This window comes from Calypte anna, chromosome 6 (genome assembly GCF_003957555.1).
Source record: "Calypte anna isolate BGI_N300 chromosome 6, bCalAnn1_v1.p, whole genome shotgun sequence".
In the NCBI taxonomy this organism is placed as follows: Eukaryota; Metazoa; Chordata; class Aves; order Apodiformes; family Trochilidae; genus Calypte; species Calypte anna.
Genome location: NC_044252.1, coordinates 3,099,704 through 3,119,445, shown reverse-complemented (window position 1 = coordinate 3,119,445; position 19,742 = coordinate 3,099,704). Strand labels below are relative to the sequence as shown.

Sequence of the window (19,742 nt, the reverse complement as noted above, 5' to 3'; positions counted from 1 at the left end):
AATTCTGACAGAGTTCCCACCAAGGAAAAAATGAAGTGTAGATAGAAGCCCCAGGTTTGAAAAGTTTGCCATCTCTTAAAACACAACTTCAGCATAACACATCTGAAAATAAAATCTTCCACATATTCAAAAAAGAACTTGGGTACCATAAACAGTAATAAATCATCCATACTTATTTTTAAACAATATCCAAGTACACTTCAGTAATATAAAATAATTATGCATAGGTTATCCTTTTGGTTTTCCAGAATCAGTGACATTTAGTGTGAATTCCTTTTCAGCAAGTTTTAATTAGAGCTTTACCATATTTAACTACAGATATACAATACCCCCAAGTGAAAACAAAAACCAAAATGGAAGAGGCTTTAATCACATCTCATGCCAAAAATATTTTTGCCTCTAAAGCTTTGCTGGGAAGGAAACACTCCCGAAAATGATACAAATGGTTTTGACATTAGGAAAAGTAAACAAGCAACATAAAGATGGAGAAATCATGCGGTCAGTTTGCAAGTGCTGTTTATTGTTTGAGGCAGGGTTAAAGCCTTTCATAATGACAAGAAAATCCATGCAACCAGACTGAAAGTGACATGAGGTTATTCTAAACACCCCTATTCAGAACTCTGCTGCCTGTAATACGCCATGCCCAAAATGTGTGGAGGCTTCAGAACAGACAACATGATGTGAACAAACCAGGATTGCTCTTCTTTTGGTAACCAAGAGAGATGACAAGTGCCCTAAGTATTTCTAAGGAGGTCTGGGTTTGGTTTTTTTTTTACATATACAAAAAAGAGGCATTTAGTTTCCCTTTATCTGGTATCTCCTAGGGCTTCTAATGTGAACTGGCATTTCATTTGCAGCCATCTAAAACGTTAGCAGAGGCATTAAAAGTGCCCCAAATGTGCATGCCAGACAGCAGTGTGCATGGCCAACAGCTTGAACCACAGGGGGTGTGAACTGGATAGTTATACCTTCACCACTGGTTTTAAGTATCTGTTAAAGATTTATTAATAGACTTTCAGAGGGGAGACTTCCATTTAGTCAGGATGGCCTAAAAAGTTCAGCAGCACTAAGTTTTCCTCTGTCACTGCCAATGTCTCATTCTTTCATTGGTCAAATCTGATTTCACACTATCCAGTTCACTTCCACACTACCTGACAGCAGTTCCCAAAAGTTGGCAGCTTCTAAGAAGTGACATTTTTTCAACCAGGAGAGTGAATAAAGACCACTGAGTAATTTCAACCAAGCCCAAAGCAGGTGATGGCTCTCAACTGGGACCAAGATGCCTGGGTTTGGAACTGCCCAAAGGTCAGAATTATTGCATATTCCTTGGCCAAGCCCATTGTATTTAGGAGCACTTAAGACAATATACGTATCAAGTACTGGAAAAGGGGGTTTTTTTGTTTGTTTTTTCATAGTAACAAGTTTGTTATTTGAAATATGTCTCATCTGATTATCAGAAAAGCAGAAAATATGCCATGCATTTTTATTTTTTTCACTGAAAATTTGACAGTAGCCTTTCTTACAGAGACATCAAAAGGGATTAATCATAACTCATCTCTGTAACATACTAGTAAGGCTCTTAATTATGTGAATCCTACCAGCTACTTTTAGTGACTTTTTTCCCCCCTCTGAATAATCATACCCATCTGGTGGCAATTTTGTTTTATATCACTCTACTTAAGCACTTTTTTCTTTCCAAATTTAAGCACTTAATTCTAAATGTAATCTCTGTACAAGTTGTGCTCTAAACCAGCAAGAGTACACACTGTCAATATCAACACTGAAGGCTTCTTCCAAGTATATACAGTTAAGCTGTGCAAATATTCAACAGCATTAAAAAACAATTGCTTTTCTGAAGGTCAGAGTTAGGTACTGTGGAGAGGTAATTTAGAAATTAACACAACTCTGTTTCCCTGCAAAACTGCTTAAATGCTTTTCTTTTGCATATACACAAACATACAAATTGATATTACTTTGCATGGCTGAAATATTTTCAGGATATATTTTTTCCCCCTCTTGAAAGAAACAAATAACCCATTTAGGCTCATTTAGGGGTGGGGGGTGACAGGACACACCGAGCAGAAAACAAAAAAAAAAAAAGCCAAACCCAGAAAACCACCGTGAAAGGATTTGTGTAAGCATGTGGGAGATTATAGAAACACAAGCACTTAATTCCCAGGGGAAAAACATAAGAAGAGATAAGGGCTTTTTCATCTGAAATTATAGCTTCTCTCTTTTGTAAACACTCTGATATCACCAGTCACTTCGGCTCAACAGGCAAGCTGGAGATAAAGGCAGTGCTTTTGCTAAGGTGCTGGTGGATGGAGCATGCTCACTGAAGCCCCAGGTGTGACCCCTGTTCTTCTGCAAGCTGCAATTGGACCAGGCAATCCATCACTGAGCTCCTCCTGTCAGGCTGGGTGCTTGGCTGCAGCTGTCTGTCACACTGGTGGATGGGACCTGCTTAAAGGCAATCATGTCAGTCTCTATGTGACTACTCAGACTAAGATAGAAGGATGATCTTGACAGGCTTGGCAAAGTCAGCAGAAGGCACTAAAGGACTTTAGTTACACGCTTAAAATTTAGATGCAATTTGGGATTTTTGTGGGGAGGCAGAGAAGAGGCAGGAACCAATGCAGGGGTTTAGAGTTGGTCATCTCGGATGAATCTGTTGCCCTCTGAATGTTTCCCGTAGTAAATGTAGCGACACCTTCCCAAAACGCCTGCAAGAGAGAAGAAATTCATTAGAGTTGGAAAAGCAGAGGAATAATATGCAAATGAAGCACATAACCAAGGGAATTTGAGGGAGGAGAGGGAGCAGTTTTCTCTTGTCCTGCAGACATTCGTGCATTGGAAATATTCAGGATTACTGTGAGCATTCCAACCAGCAGTTTGGAATCCCCTGGGAAAATAAGTGTACCTGCCTGAGCCACCCCCTTAAAAGTACATCCACAAGGATCTTCAAAAATGGGATAGAGTAAGACTGAGACCTTGCAGTCTGAATTTTAAATCACAGGACATCTCTCCTGCTTTTAAAACCCTAAAAGTCTGAGCTGCAGTACTCTCTGTAACCTCCCTGCCACAGGGGAGATTTTAAACCTTGTTTACCATACAGGTAAATATTTAGCAAAAAAAAATTCCAAAGTGTCTCTGCAAACAACATTCCAAGAGCAGTTCTAAATTATGCTAAATATCAGTACACAGAGCAGGCTCTCAAAAATCAGTAAGAACACTACCTTTGGGAGACATGGCACATTGTTCTGTGCAGTGAGATGCCTGAGGAAGCTCTGAGTGCTGTGGGTGAGACACAGGAACCTGCAGAGCCCAATCCCTTCTTGAAAAGCATCCCCTCTGGTGGTACTAAGTGGTATGTGAAAGCCTCAGCTCACAGTTGCATCCCACCTGTGAGCATCCTCAAAGATGCTAAATTTTACCAGCAGAGCTGCTCTTTGTGCCCCCAAGCACAAATTGTCAGAGTCAAGTCATCCCCTGTGCACAGAAGGAAGGTGAAAGAGTCTCCTCTCTCTTGGGACTGTCTCAGAGCAGCAGTCACTGCTGCACCTACCTCAAGCCCACAAGGGCAAACATAACCCAAGCCAAAGAAGGCAAGCAGTGCCTTACAGCAAGGGGAAAGATGAGGGAGGAGCAGACCCTCAACTCCTTGCTTCCCAGGGCTCACAAACAAATCCTGTGCTCACCTGCAGGATGGATTAAGTATGCAAGCTTTTAGATTCTGCATCTATTTTTATTTTCTCAGTGTTAGATAAGCAAATGAAGCTTTGGAAAAATGGGATGTACAGGATTCATGTTAACCACTGCTCTTCTTTCCTTCTAAGACATCAGGATAGTAACACATTCCCATGGAAAGATTTTAAAAAATAAAATTGATAGGCCTGTCACTTGTTTTGAGAAACACCTTGCTCTTCAGGAAAACAGAAATGGGGACTACATGGTACAGTGCCTGATCCCTTTCCCCTCCTCTGGGGAACTCTCTTTACTAATTCCAATCATTTCACTGGTGGAGCAGCATCCCCATTCAAGAAGTGGCATCGCCATTCCCAAACAAGCTCCTAATGAACAGCGAGTTTCCTTCCCCCTCAGCAGATGCCATCCCGAGTCAGGCTGCAGCAGGCTGAGGTTGGTAACGAGGCCATTTAGAGCTCTAAACGTAAAGGATCCAAAGAGTTTATTAATGGCATTCTTCAGCCTCCTTTTCAGTGGCATTGATAAAAGTCTTGTTTGAGGTCTGCCGCGTTTCTTAAGGGCTGGAAGAGAGACTGTTTATAGAGATGCTGGTGAGAGAGTGCTGTTTGATGAATGCTGGAGACTGGAGCTAGGTGTCAGCGCTTCGAAAATGAGGCAAGGACATGAGGTATTAATATTGTCAATGATCTCTTGACAGGAAAACAGATACTGCATTCACCGTCAGATTTAAATAGACATCAAGTGCATTAATGACAAAAGGGCAGACTTCAAACAAAGGGGGCTGTATGGTGCTGCGCTGAGCCCGTCTCCGAGTTGGCAAGAACCTGATCTGAAAAGACACTGTCAGGGCTAGAGACAGGGCTGGGATTGTGTGTGGTGACAGAAAACAGAGATGCTGACAGAGATACCGGTGCCATATTATGCCAAGTATATTCTAACACTGTCTCCAGCCCTAACTAAAGCTGACATCATTTCCTAGCGCTTAGAGTATCCTCCACTGCTCCGGCAGAATATTTCTCCCCAGACATCATTACAAACTCCACTCCAGTTTTAAAGTTACTGGCAGGCCTGTGCTGTGGTGGAGGCTGGGTCTAGAGGCCTAAGGATAACCTCAGTCAATCTAAATTTGGAGTTTGCTGGAGAAGTGCTCTCATTTTCACTGATATCTCGGCTACTTGAGGTGATCTGAACGCTAAAGTGTGAGGAGCTGTCACCTTGAATAAAATCCTTAAAGTGAAGACGCTGAGTTCCCGGGATGTTCAGCAAAGATGTCGGACAGTCTGGCAGCAGGAAATGAAATCCAGCTGCTGCTGCTCGCCTGGGGATAAAGGTGCTTGGGCTAGTGACAGTTAAAGTCAGCTGAAATTTTTGAACTCCTGCAGCCTACAATTGTTTAAATGAAGGAAGTGTTGTCTCCACAGAGATCCCCTGCCCAGGCACACAGCTGTGATTCCATTGCCAGGCACGTTACACACCCAGCTCCGAGAGCCTTGATAATAAAAGCACAGCTGAAAATGTTGCCACGAGACTTTATTTATCATGAAGGTTATTTGTAAAACAATAAGCTGGCTCATAAATTAAACACGGAGACTGGTTGGGGTTTTTGGTTTGTTTTTTTTTCCCCTCTCCATTTCCCACCTCCTTTTGGCAACAGCAAAATACTCCAAGCCCTGCAAAAGGCTCGTGTGCTGCAAGGAGAATTTTGATGCTAAGGTGTGTCACCAGTGAATTCAGGAAACCTACAGCTTCTCTTCTGCCTATCTGCTTTGGTTTTCATTCCCTGCAGTTGAGGGGCAGGAGCATGTTTGTGTTTTTACACACAGACAAGGGGAGGAATAAGGGGGAAACAAGATGTCTGTGGCTGCTGTGGTGGCTTTTAATTAACGTATCCAGCACGGGCCATAACAATCTAAGGATACCCCATATACATCAAAACACCACACAGCATCTTGAATGAGCTTTCTGTTTGTGGTTCTTAAGAAATGACAACACGAGGTCTCTTGAGGGATGATCTTCCCTGAATGAGGCTTCTAATTTTTCTGAAGTAGCTGCTTCTACCATCACCACAAGCTGTTAAACTATAATTATGAAAAAAAACGCATTGGGAAGAATAATTTTTAAATTCACTCTTTATCTTTTCAATGTTTTCCCCCTTTGGAATGGATGTTCTAATTATGCTGGGTAAGTAATGACCTTGCAGTTTCTTGCATGTGTTGTGGTATCAGTCTTTCCTCACAAACACATTGTAATGTCAGCAAACACCAGCTTTTCCTTAGCTGAGGGAAAACTCAATTACCCAAATAAATAAATAAATGCATACATGCATACTAAAGCACATGAAAAATTATTCAAGTCATCTTTGCTCCTTTTAATTTAGGCACGTGCTGCAGAGAGTTATGGTGCAGTTGGACCCCCAGACTCTTTCCTCGAGTAAAATAAAATAAAATGCAGATCTTTGTGGAACACATGAAAAATGGTAAAACGAATTTGCAGCGTGATGTGCTAACCCTATAAATCATACAGCTTCTATCACACGCCAAAATTCAGCTCAGGCCAACAGTGACCTGAAGAAATTGTCTGGTGGCATCTTGTTGCTTTTCTTGGTTCCATTTTTTTCCCTAGCAAATAAATGTTCTACATCTATTAAAAAACACACCTCCCAGCCCTCACAGCTGGGGCAGCTGTTACCAGCACAGCCTCCTCCAGTAGCATTCTGTTTTCTTTAAAAAGTAATTACTAAAACTGAGTAGTCAAGCCAAAACTTTTGCCTCCTCCATCAAATTCTATTGCCACATCTGCCCAAGATCCCTCTCAGGTCCTGGTTTTAACATCAAATGTTTTTAATAAGCCCCTCTGCAAGGGCAACCAGTGAATTATTCACAATTAAATTTGTTTGTCAAACACATTGGTTTTCAGTCTACACCAGGGATTACATTTCAGTCCTGTCTTTCACATGGCCTGGCAGAGGAGAGATAAAGTGGGGGGCTAAGTGGAGCCCTTCCCACACAGCCCCGATATTCGAGCGGAATTCCGCTTCGCCTCCCTTTAATTTTAGTACAGAACTAAATCCTCCACTGCCAATTTCTGTTTGATCCACATTAATCACTTTTTCTGCAACCTGCTGTTGTATAGTTTTGCTATGGGCTATTAAACAGCTGCCACGTTCCACCAAGAAGCTGGGTGCATTTCAGTGTGGTTGTACTACCAATCTGCAAATTGTTTTGAGACCCTTCAGGATGAAATATCAATACCATTATCATGTTTTCCATAGGCACCTGGGCATTTCCTACAATTAATAAACAGAAGCTGCAAAATTCCCTGAAATATTAAGATAAACTTCCTTTAAAGGAAAAGAATTCCCTACCTACAACATTTAGAGGAGAATAAATACCTAGCTACAACCAGCTTCGAGTGCACAGTGCTACAGATTTAAACAGAACGTCTCCATCAGTTGAATTAATTCAAAACTCTTAAAAAACTTTTCATCTAAGGGACATGTAAAGCTGGCCTGAAACAAAAAAAAATAATTTAGTTAAGGAGTTTAGCAATTTTTTTATTTTATATTGATCTCCACAGATACTCTAACGACTTCAGCTAGTTGTCTAGTTGATAATTTCTTATTTTCAATTCGACTTCCTCTGTTGTTTCTTTTTTTTTCTCCTGCTAAATCAGGAGCATTATCACATATATTCTCACAGTCAATTTAGTTTAATAAGAAACAAAGAAATCACTCCTAATTGTACCTGAGCTGTTTTACAATCACCATTAAGAACATTAAAATAATGTTGTCAAAAGGATCAAAATTTTCATAGAATCATAGAATTGGCTGGGTTGGAAGGGACCTCAGAGATCATCGAGTCCAACCCTTGAACCACCGTTGCGGTTGCTAGACCATGGCACTGAGTGCCACATCCAGTCTTTTTTTAAATATCTCCAGGGACGGAGAATCCACCACTTCAGTGGGCAGCCCACTCCAATGAATGAAACATAATTCTACATAATATTAGCTTTGTAATCCTCAATTAATAATTTATAACAAACAAACAAACCAACACACACCACAAAAACATCAGCTTGATGTTCAACTGAAGCAGTTTGAAATCTGGAGAACACAGCTACTGCTAAACCTCCGTGGCACACCAGGGTGGGGGACTGGGAGAGGCTGGGAGGGGAAGAAAGATGATAAATATCTAACAGCAATATGGAAAGAAAACATAAAAGTTGATGTGAACCCAAGCAAACAACTTTTAGTTTTACTAAGAGTTGGAGCTGTAAGAACAGGGAGACAGGTTACAAATGAAAAAAAAAAAATTAAAAGGACTTTCTTTCTTTTTTTTTTTCCCTAAAAAAAAAACCCCACGGAGTGTTTGTCCAAGTCACTCAGTCTTCTAAGGTTTATTCATCTGCTTTAATTTGCAGACATTTATTTATTTATAGCTGGACCTTCAGAGTTGTTTATGTAGAAACACTTTCTTGATACCTGTCAGAGCCAAACCCAGAAGAGAACACATGTTGATTTATGTTGTTGGCCCCTGCTCTGTAAAATGGACCACATTTAATCAAAAAACTTAAAATCATAAACTACTTATAGGACAAGAAGGGAGGGAATTAGAAACAGACTTTTTGTAGCTCATGTTGCCTGCTGGTGGAATAGAATAAGTGTTTCTATTGAATATGCTCCAGCCTATGAACTTGCTGAAGAATTTGAGATCATGTGGAAGATTAGAAAAAAAGGTATCAAGGATCATCTGGGTCACCACATCCTCCCACAAAGAAGCCAAGGAACTCAGAGAGGTCCACTCAGACTTTTACACTGCCCCAGCAAAAAACAAACCAGTCAGTATGAAGAAGTTCAAGTTCAAAACCTGCAAGATAATCCAGGGAAAGAAGGGAAGAGTTGCAGCTTTCATCACAGGTGTGAGGAGGTCTCTGATGACCACAATTAAACCTCTTGGTTGCAACCCCAATTTCCAGAATGCCAGATTACAGGTTGGAGTCAAGGCCCAGGATCCAGACTCCTTATAAAAGAGCTGAGGGAGCAACAGAAAGAGGAGCACAAACCAGATAAGGACCTGGATTCCTTTGCTTGTGCTACAGCTGAAGGCTGTAGAAGGATTATTTTATAAAGACCTAAATATCACAGCAATGAACCAAAAGTAAACAAAAATTCCCTAAAATGGTACCATAAAATACTCACAAGTGCTCAGCTGACAAGTGGACAATTAGCTTCTCCTACTTTATACATGACTTTATTTTTCAGAAGATGGAAGCACTAAATGTAAGCAAAACCAACACAATTCCTCTACAACTGTCTGGGCATAAAAGGCTCAGGTTGTGCTTGAGAAGGGCAAGGACAAAGCTCACTGGGGCTGAAGCAGAATTCCCCCACCAGGGCCACACAACTTACTGACCTGTCCTCGACTGTCCCCCACGAGGTCCCTGTGGATTGGGGTTCCCTGGGGAGGGACATTCCTCCAGCAGCAAACTGCTGATCCTGGTTCTCCCCTCCCCCTGTGGATAAAGGAAGGTAACCCTCACCTGCAGGGGAGAGGAATGACCTCCCTGCTCTGCTCCCTGCACAAGGATGCCAAAAAGTGATAATATTTTCCTGCGGACACACCGGCTCACGGAGCACAAAGCAGTCTTTCAGAATGAAAGAATTACCAAAAGGCACAAAAAAAAAATCAAATCCAGTCTCCAGCCATGGTGTTGGAATTCTACACCAAAGCTAGAGCTGAGAGGAATCAGAGCAGTCAGCCTAAGACACTGAATTATTGCAAGTATCCTGCACAGACAAGTACTGTGACATGTCAGGTCTCACTGGCCTGTTTGTAGGAAGGGGGGAAGAAAAAGGGGGGGTCTGTGGGGAAGTGAGAGTAAGGGAGGGGAAGGAAAGCAGTCAAAAGGGAGAGGATGTTGGAAAAATTTGCAATGAAGGTGATAGGAATATAAAGATGTGAAGTTTGCATCCTGGGCCAAGGGAGCTGCATAAATGTTCAGTGTAAACTACCCGTCAAGCTGATGTGTGATAAAGTGCAGCCTGCTGTAAATACACTCCAGGGCTTCCAGTGCAGCTGGGGATGAAACTTGTAATTTGGAAGAGGGGGGGAAGAACAAAAAAAAAAAAAAATTTAAAAACAAAGTAAAAGAAAAAAGAGGGAAGGAAAAAAATGCACTGCAAGCTTTTTCTCACATAATCTGTTACTGGAAAATTGAGAAGCTTGTCCAAGTCCGTGGGAATAAGCTGATGAGCTGATACTTAATAATAAACCATATTGTGTCATGGTGAGGAGTCATCTAGATCCATTCAGGCCACAAACTATATTACTTTATACAGCCCTAGCTGACATACATTTAAAGCCCTCTACACATTAAGGAGCCATTAGGCTGACAGATTAAAAGTTATCTTGGAGCTAATGTTTCCATTATGCGTATCCTGGCAGTGGAACAATCAACACACTGTTCCTCAGATGTCATACTTTGTTTAAAAAAAAAAAAAGGGGGAGAAAAGGGGGAGAGGAGGGTATCTCTCCCTCCTTGAATGACATTGACATGATCAGCTTTGATCTGGGCATGTGCTGTCTGCAGATTCTCTGCTGTTGGCTAAAATAGGAGCATTTGGGGCATAATACTTCAAATCATTAACCAGTTCCCTCCTCCTCTGGGTATCGTTGGTACAGTCGAAGGTCCCACACTTGGGATTTCTTTGGAATCTTTCCATGCTTCTTGCAACCATCGTCAGCAAAATATGTTGGGGGTGGGGTGGGGGGAAGAGGATGACATCTCTCTCGAGTGAAAAAGAAGCAAAAAGCAGCAAGGGAAAAAGCTGTAATGCTTTTGTCTCTTCAGTGCCTCTTTACCATTTCTGCCCTCGCAAACAACGTCTTGGATGGAACTAATGCTGACTTTCCAAGGAAATATTTCTCGTGGAATGGGTTGAAATTTTAAAGCAGTTTTCTTAAATTTGTACAGTTAGGCAGGTACTGCACTTAAAGAAACCCAAGTGCACAGAAAGCACCAGCACACCAGATAATATGGGTAAACTGATGCTTACATTTGGATTATATATTGAATACCCTTGGAGGAGATGGAGGGAAGGAAATATGTGCTGACACTTCTTTTACTCATTTAAAACACTTCTTCCTACATCTCATTTTCTCCTATATGGTCGAACTAAAAGTAGCAAAGGCAGAGCAAATTCCTGTAAACATCCACTAAATCACGTTACATCTGTTAAATAACCTTGATCTCTAAACCGATGCCACAACAGCTTAATTGCTTTCTGTTAATGACCATATCCCCCAGACCGGATTGGCAAGTTCAGCAAGCAGGCAAATAAAAAACCCCATTCCTGGCCAAAGGAGCCTCAGCTCCCCGGCTCCCCTCCAGCCAGGCACCTTCCAGCCCAGAGCAGCAGCACTAGAGGGCAGCATGCAGTTGTCTAAAAACCCAAAGCTCACCAGCAAACCCAACACCCCGATCCGGCAATTAAAGCAATCCAGTTCGTTAGTTTTGCAGCCGATTTCTTGTCCTGTCACGATCAAAGGCGATATTTATGCAACCTCTGCTCTCAGCCTTTCGCCCAGCAGCCTGGCTTCTGGGGGACTCAGCTCAGGGAGCATCTTTTGGCATCTACAGAGGGCTCCAAAGGGATGTCACTGGGCAAGGGGCTGAACAAAAGGCTCAAAATGTTGGCTTGGGGGGGGAGGTGACCATCAGGCATCCGCAGGGATGCTGAGGTGGCACTTATCCTCTTCCGGTCACAACATCAAATCTAGTGCTGGTTGGAACTATTTTTCTATTAACTTTGATAATGCAACTGTATGACCAGTGAGGTGATGGAAGAGATGCTTTTAATATATGCAGAACTGTGGGCAAGGTGGTTATAAAATCCCATCCCTACCAGATATTAAAGTTCAGCATAGTCTCACCGTATTAACTCGGAAGATTTTCAATTAATTTGGCTAAGACGTGCAAAAATGGCATTTCTGTATCTTCCTTTATGCTTTGGACTACATTCTAATAATACAATAATCAGCAAAGGGCTTAAACCATAAAGAATGAGAGGATCATTAAGAAAACAGAAAGTGAGCATAATTATATTGTACTTCAGAAACTTTAACCGTGCACAGATTGCATTAGCAGTAAAATGTGAGGGGATAAGGGGGAAAAGAGGGAAGTAATCTCTTTCAGTCACTGTGGCAGAATTAAACAAACGTAGCATGATTTATGGGGCAGAAGGCAAACTTTTGGAATAATTGTTTGGAAAGTCTGCAAGCATTCCAATAAAAATTACAAATTCTTACGTGAAAAAAAAAAATGAGCAGCAGGGCTCTTCTGGAGAGTTCAGACATAAATTTGGCTCATCTCATGAGTAAAACTTGCTTTTGGACCTCAAAATGTGTTCCTGCTGGAGGAGTTCACATTAGGAAGAAAAAGCCATGCAACATTCAGTCTGGCTCAACTGGGTTGAAATTTCTCAAGAGAGTCATCTGAAAGAAAGACAAGCTGCTTTTTATTTTTAAAGCTGGGAAAGAAAGTCTCTCAAATAAAATTAAAGAGCATCATGAAATAGTGCTGCTGTCACATTATGATGCAGTTAAAGGGAATCTTCTTTGCATGCTATTACTTGCTCCTTTCCATAAGCCTTTCCTCAGAAACAAAGGAAACATTTACCTAATTGCTAATGATTGGATTGCTAGGATTCTTCCTAATACAAAATTTTTCAAAGGCTGATACTAAGAGGCTCTGAACTCCCTTCATTTCCACTGGAAGCTGAAGACATTCGGCCCTTCCTAAGACACATCCAGACCCCACACAACTGGGGAGCTTCTCTCTTCTCTAGCGAAGAAAGTCAGGAACCAGAAAGACTCCGAGTGTTTAAGCAAATACCTAGGGCTCTGGGCTTGCCTCTGAGCAGAATTCCTATGCTGCTTCACATAGAACACCACCATCTGCTATTGCTATATAGTTACTGGCCATAGTCTGGTTCCCAAAGGCTGACTGCCTCCAGTACTGAATGCCAAAACATTGTCATGGTTTTCTATCCTCAACTCTCTCCCCCCCTTCCTTAGCCTCCTTTTAAGAACATGCTAATGAGAGAGAGAGGCTGAAGGTTAAATCACAGTGGACAGCAGAACATAGTTTACAAGTGCACTTTTAGTCTCTCTGGAAGCTTCTGCTAAAGCTAAAAGATAGGGGGCTGGGAAATAGCTTGACAGAGGCATATTAAAACTCCTCCATTAGGGTCAGAGTCATTAAACTTTAGTCAAAGCACCAAAGACTTTCTAACGAGTACTGTGCTTAGCAAACGTTTTCCACTGGAGCAGGGATATTGGTGAGAGCTTTTGGAGTGTATCCGTTAATCAGCATTCACCCTCCTTGACAGCTTGAAATATTACACACTTATTGGGCTGGTTCAAATTTGTCCCACTTGACTATGTTGTAAGTTAACATGTCCCCATCTTATAAAGGAGCCAACTGGCAAATGTGCACATTGGACCTAATAAAACACAGCTGGCCAAACCATGGAGCAAGGCTGGGCAGGGTATCCCTTCTAAGCAGAAAGGAACAGAGACTGTCTTTGAGACAGCCAAACTAAGGAGGCAGTGATAACCTGCTCACCCACTCCTTAACCAAACAGCCCTCACAGGGTTAACTGAAGGATAAAGCCTGCACCTTGTTCTGTTTCTGAGACATTTGATTGCTTGGTTTAAGCTACAGAAATATTTCAGCTGTCTCGGGTCATCTGCTGATACGAAGAGAAGAAATGCTCCAGACAGAAGCTGTCCCTCATTCCCAATAATGTTCTGCAGCCAAGGAAGCCCCAGCTGCCATGGGAATGCCATCGAGGCAGTGGCTCTTCCAGGTAATGCTCTTCACCTTGGCTCTCAGTGGATGTCATTGAAGCACAAAGTGCTCTGAAGGTGGCAGGGATGAGCCCATGTGATGATGAATTCCCAGTGGGAAAGCCATTCACAGCAGTCCCTGTTTGGCTGAAGGTACCCAGCAGTGCTGCTGGCAAGCCTGGGGCATCACTGAACATTCTCTGTCCTGAAGGAACAAGCATGGATTTCCACAGCATCCCTCGTGCTCTCTGGCAGAAGCAATGCACAGCACAAATGCCCTGCTGAAGACCTCAAAGATCTCCGAAGCAGTAAGAAAAAAAATTCTACAAGAAAGATCTTTTCAGGGCAAAGGAAAGCTTAACCACTTAGGCGTGTGCAGTGAACCCTCTGGTCCTTTCAGAGAGGCTCCTGGGAAGCAGCTATATGCTACTGAAGTATTTTGGTCTTTGGACAAAACAAGCTTGACATCCCTGTTGGCATCTCTGCTGAGAAGAGACACTGGCCTTGCTCAGAAACATCAAATGTGACTTTCTGCTAGCTGTGGTGAAACTGACTGCTGAAGGCAGGGGGAGGAGAGGTCAAAGAGGAAGCAGTAGTTAACGGGGTAAAGTGAGTGTTATAATCCCCAAATTGCAGTTGGACTGAATGTTTTCAGACAATTTGCCTGTCTAAAGCAAGACAGTATCATTTTTCTTTCTTCTAGGAGAGGGTTAAGAATAATCTGAAGCTTGGAAAATGGCTGCTGTTGATGCTAGCGAGGCCTTCTCTTTAACTAGATCCTTCAGGAAAAAACAAATTAATCAACAGCCAGCTGAAGTGGGTTTAATGATTGCATTCTGCATACAATCAGCTTTTCCCTTTTCAAGGGCCATCAATATGTCAAGGGAAGACATATCTGAAGGATATAGCTCTTAACATCAAGGTTATCTATTCTCCACAAGGCTCCCACTCCTTACTGGGCTGATACTTTACACTGCCTGTGTCTAACATTTTCATCAACTCCGCAATCAATCAAGGTAATAATGTTGTGCAAAAAATCAATTAACAACGCAATTAAACTTTCCTTATTATCTCAAAGGGCTGAAATAATACCTAAAGGGAAGATAGACTCAGTGAATGCAGACATCCATAACCCAATGTGAAAGTGACTTATGAGGTTAGACAGATGCAGGCATGTACTGGCGCTGTTATTTTCAAAGGGATATATCTCATCCAGGCAGTGTATCAGTCACCACCAATCCCATACCCTAAAATTCCAAATTACTTTTAAGAAATATACGATGTGCAATACCCATTTCATATTCTCTCGTAGAGATAAAGCCCCCCCAAAAAAAACCTGAACAGGAGTATTATTCAAAGACAAAATGATCTTTCAGAAAGAACATAAAATATAAAAGCTATAATAACATTTACATCTGTATACCACCCATGTCTGTAAATGCAGGTCATCAATTATACATAATCTGTAGTGAATAAGGAACAGAAGAAGCAGCACATTTAAAGCCCAAAGGCTCAAATTTGCAAATACCTCGCATCAAGCACACCCAAGGAAGAGCCCCGTGATATAAACACAGGCACCACCAACACCAAGGATTTCAGTATCACTCACTGAAAACAAGACAGAGTGCCTATATTATTTTGTAATTACATCCAACCCTCACGGAAACACCATTCCCAAGAGCTGGGAGTTTTCAAGTGCATTGAAAGCAGAGGATTAACCCCTTGCTGTTGGAAGGATTTGGGTTTTAGCATGAAGATGGTGAGGATGGGGGGCGTCTCAGAAAAGCAGCAAAGTGGAGTTAACATAGTTAGGAACCCAGGTGCCATAGGCTGGTGTCAAAGATGCAAGGATGAGAATTTGGGGGGGGGGTGAGAAAAAAAAAAAAAAAAAAAGAAAAGAGAAAGCATACACATAAAATTAACAACTATGAATGGTCTTACTAATCCCCAGGGACAAAGAGAAAAATGTTTTTACACAAGTAAAATGACCACGACCAAGCTAGCTGTTCTGTGGGTTGGTTTGGGTTTTTTTGACACCTATCATTTTCTATCACACAACCTGAGCATTCCCCCCTTACTCACAGCCAGCCATCAGGCTTTCTTGTTCTGATTTAACAGAGGGAAAAAGATAATTAAAATAGGAAACACGTAGGGGAAACCTATGTCAGGGTGACAAGCAGGATCACATCTTGTAATAAGCTCAGGAAAATTTGGAAGCATAAAAGGTTTCCCTCAACCATTGCACTTTGAATTCCTCTATTAAAGGGAGCTCTGTGTGTCTGTGCTAGCAGAGGTGTTCTACAAAGCACTTCTCCCAGCAGGGTTTGCTTAAGCACATAACAGCTGCAGTTTAGAAATGGTCTGTTCTTACAATTAGCTCATGTAGTGCAAGTGGCTTGTTGGGATCAAGAAAATATTTTTTTTTTGGTTGTTGTTGTTGATAATTCTCCTTGGTTTTGTCTTTGTCTCACTTTCTGCTCTTCTCCCTGCTCCCCCCCATGCTGCGGAGTAGGTCATGGCTGAGACACAGAAAAGTGAAGTAAAAAATAAATTTTCCCCAGTTTTTGAAAACACCACACACTTTTCCTGCATGAATTCAGGGCATTAATATTATTCCAGGATTAGAGAATTCAGCCATTACTATCTTAACCTTTCGGAACATAATTAATATGTTTTCATTTTCAATGACTTCATTGTGTGTCTATCAACTGGAACCATTCCTGCTGTGTATTTGATTCCACTGACGATGGGGTGTGTTGGATTTTAAATGATGTGCTAGCACTTCTGTTCCCCATATACTCTACTTTATGTGTTATTCATGACTTGCATTTGGAGACATGGATGATACACAGATGTAAATGTTATTAAAGCTTTTGTGTTTGAGATTCATTGTGAAAGACTTCTTTGTTTTCAGATAATTCTTTTAACCATCACAAATAACCAGCAATACATGACATTTTCAAGACTTTTTTCTTTCCTGTTAAGCTCTTTAATAAAGAGATTTTTTTTTCTCCCTAATGTTACTCTTCATCAAAATAAAACAGAGGATAAACTGACAGCCAGCAGAGTTACACCTGCAGGATTATGTAGCAGTAACCCCCTTTTTTTGGTCATATCTCCATTACACAAAAGCAGAGGCAAAATTTTCTTCATTTCTTAATAGCTTGTCAGGGTCCTGGTTCAAAAAGGTTGCAAGTGGCATAGATCTCAAACTGCTTTCCCCCTTTTATATCACATTTGCATTCAAAATGAACTCAGGAAAAAAAAAATTACCAAAATTCTTGTTCACTGAGATTTTAATGATTTTAGATGGATAGGTTTGTATGACTATTTCAAGGTTCTGACCATGCAGTGAATCTTCATTGCAAAGGTGCCAGGTAGGAAAAAAAATGAAAGACAAATCTATGTACTTAAATTCACAATACATCCCAGCCTGGCAAAACATTTATCCAGCCAGTGGGCAGAGGCAATCTTTTTGATGGACAGATAAAACACTATTGAAGTTTTTCATCGTCACTTATTAAGGCAAAGGGTGAGCAGGTAGATTTGTGTGCCTGGGTTGGTAAATCTTCAAGACAGTTGTGTGAGGCTGCTGTGGTTTAGTACAAATAAACACCCACCTAACTTTGAGTAAGAAGAAACAAGCTCTCAAAAAGCCATGTTTAGCCTCTAATAATTCTGTCATTCAAAAAGATTTTTTATCTTACATCCTCAGATACTTTCTCTCAATGAAGCTGAAGTTCAGTTGTGGAGTGTCAGGAGTTCTCATCTTCTGCTTGTTGGTTTTAAAAGAAATGTTTCACTGCTCATCTTATTTATTTCTGTATTTTGTCAATTAAGCCTGTAACAGAGCAGCAGCCTCTCGACAGACTCTAAATATTCAGAAATCTTGGTAAAAGGGATTTCTTTACCTGAAATTCAAGCTTCTTGTAGAAAAATTGAACTTGGGGTAATTTAGTCAAGTGGTATAACAGCTTGACCAAGAAAATAACCTATTTTGTCTTCTGCTGTGGGAGCAGTGTGCTGGGCAGTGGCAGCTTGTGCTCCCCAACGTACCATTTTACAGAGAACTTCATATTTTGCTGTGAATAGTTCCTGAAAAGAGAGTTTTCTATCTGACAGAGAGAATCAATCTAATGTCACCCCCTCTTTACCTCCAATTTTCTACTAGCACCACCTCTGTCTGGAGCAATCTTGCTCATGTTTTGCTGTAGATCCCTGCTGTTTTGCTTCACATGCCACTGAAGTTTACTGCTTTTGAGCTCTTTTGCAAAACTACTTTTGAGCTTTAGGAAACAGAAGGCAATTTTTGAAACTGAACCAAACTGTCAGTGAATTCAACACAACTGCACAACCTTCCTCCTGAGTCTCTGCCCTTTCATTATGGCAATCATAAGGTTCCATCCTTCCCCTCTCACAGCTACTCAGACCTTTTCTGCTGACCAGAAACCACTGGGGCATGGCTCAGTTGCATTGCAGGTGAATTTTAGGCATAATGTGGTGTGGCCAGACCACGGAAGGAGGAACCCACCCCATGCCTGGAAGCATCATTGCCTTAGGATCCTTGAAACTAGGAAGCATAAAAGGGAATAAAAGGGCATTTTTGCATGATCTGAATCTTATGCTGCCCTATGAGTTCTTCAGCCCTCAGACTATCTTTTCATTCTTCTGCTTTCCATGGTGAAAAATATATATTTATAATCTTGCTCAAAAATGCAAATAGTTAATCACCCAGGGAGCAGGCAAGAGGAACATTTTCAGATGCTCCCTTGACAATTATTTTGCTATCAGGAAGCAGTGCTTGATCTCTTATGACCACAAGACTATCAATCTGCAGCATTATTTAGCCAAATTTGCCTTTATTCACATCATCAGAAGCCACCTTATCTGAGGCAGGACCTGATGCTAGATAACAGGGAGATGCTGAGATAGATACTGCTATCAAATTAGAGTTGCCTGCCTGCCAAACAGAGGTTAAATGTGTTTGGTGCCCCTGTAGCCATCTGAGATTTCTGCCCCAGTACACCTGCCTGCCTTCAGCAGGCTTTGGTCAAGCCGATACCATACGCTTGGAGATCAACCTCTTAACCAAATCTAGTATTTTAGAGAGATGATGAACTCAAGAACCACTTCAGGTAGTCACTGGAGAAGCAAACACTTCCCCATAAACCCTCCCTGCCTTTCTGCAGCAGTTCCACAGTCAGACATCATCAGAAGCTTCAGGAGATTACTCCAGACCATCAAAGATCCATCCAGCTAAGACCAGCCAGCACATGGGGTACCAAAACAGATTAGAGAAAGGCAGTGAAACATGATTTCCCTTTTTCTTCCATTTATTAGGGTTTTTTTCTTTAACATGGAAGAAGTTTGTCGTCTTAGAAGCCCAAATTATAAGACAACAAAAATTCTCTTCATCTAAAGAAAATAAATTCATGTGGTCTTTCAGACAGCCAAACAACTGTGCAGGTCTGGTGAATCTAAAGGTCTTGTATAGCCTCCTTCCCCATTTATAGCAATGATGGGTAAGTCCTGGACACACATGGCTCTACAATTTATTGACTTCAAGTGCAATTAATATCCAAGCCTCTGGGAAGCTTATATAAAGCTATTACTCTGTTCAAAGAGGGGGAAAAAAAAAAAAAAAAAAAGGCCATCAAATGGTTATTCTGAAAGTTATTTTTCTGCTTTTCTTTGTCTCAAAAAGGAAAGGGGGAGGGGGAGAATGACTGCTCCATAATTATAAATCTTCTGGAATTGTAACTCAGGAAAAGACTTTTCAAATAAAATGTTTCCCAGAAAAGAATATTTGGCAGCGGTTAGCTCTTGTTTTCCCTAATAACCATTAAAAGTCTGCCCTAGTAAACCATTTTACTGCAACGTTTGAAATGGTAGAGTTTACATTTTCTGTAATGAATAGTTGCAGAGCATTAAAGCAACATCGAGTTGGCAAAACAGCTCCTTATCCTTGCTTTGTCTCAATTGGTTTTTTTACATTTCATTTTCAATGACATGTCAGCCGTCTCTCACCAACCTCAAAGGAAAGTTGAATGCAGGGCTTACAAAGTTAAGCTGACATTTGCTCTCTTCCAATAAAAAATATTTAGTCCATTAAACATAAATACCTGTCATTATGATACATGGACTGGGTACAAGCCTCCCGTTTCCCTCTGATGTTTATTACATCCAAAC

At 41.3% G+C, this 19,742-nt stretch overlaps 1 protein-coding gene across 2 annotated transcripts in view; it reads right to left on the bottom strand.

The window, feature by feature from the left end:
- Window positions 1-1,871: 1,871 nt before the first annotated feature.
- Window positions 1,872-19,742, bottom strand: part of LRMDA (leucine rich melanocyte differentiation associated) — a 550,862-nt gene continuing 532,991 nt past the window's right edge. For both annotated transcript variants that reach the window (XM_030453399.1, XM_030453400.1), the window contains exon 7: window positions 1,872-2,723. In XM_030453399.1, coding sequence (XP_030309259.1) covers window positions 2,644-2,723 — 80 coding nt within the window. In that variant the 3' untranslated portion in view covers window positions 1,872-2,643. The remainder of the gene's footprint in view (window positions 2,724-19,742) is intronic.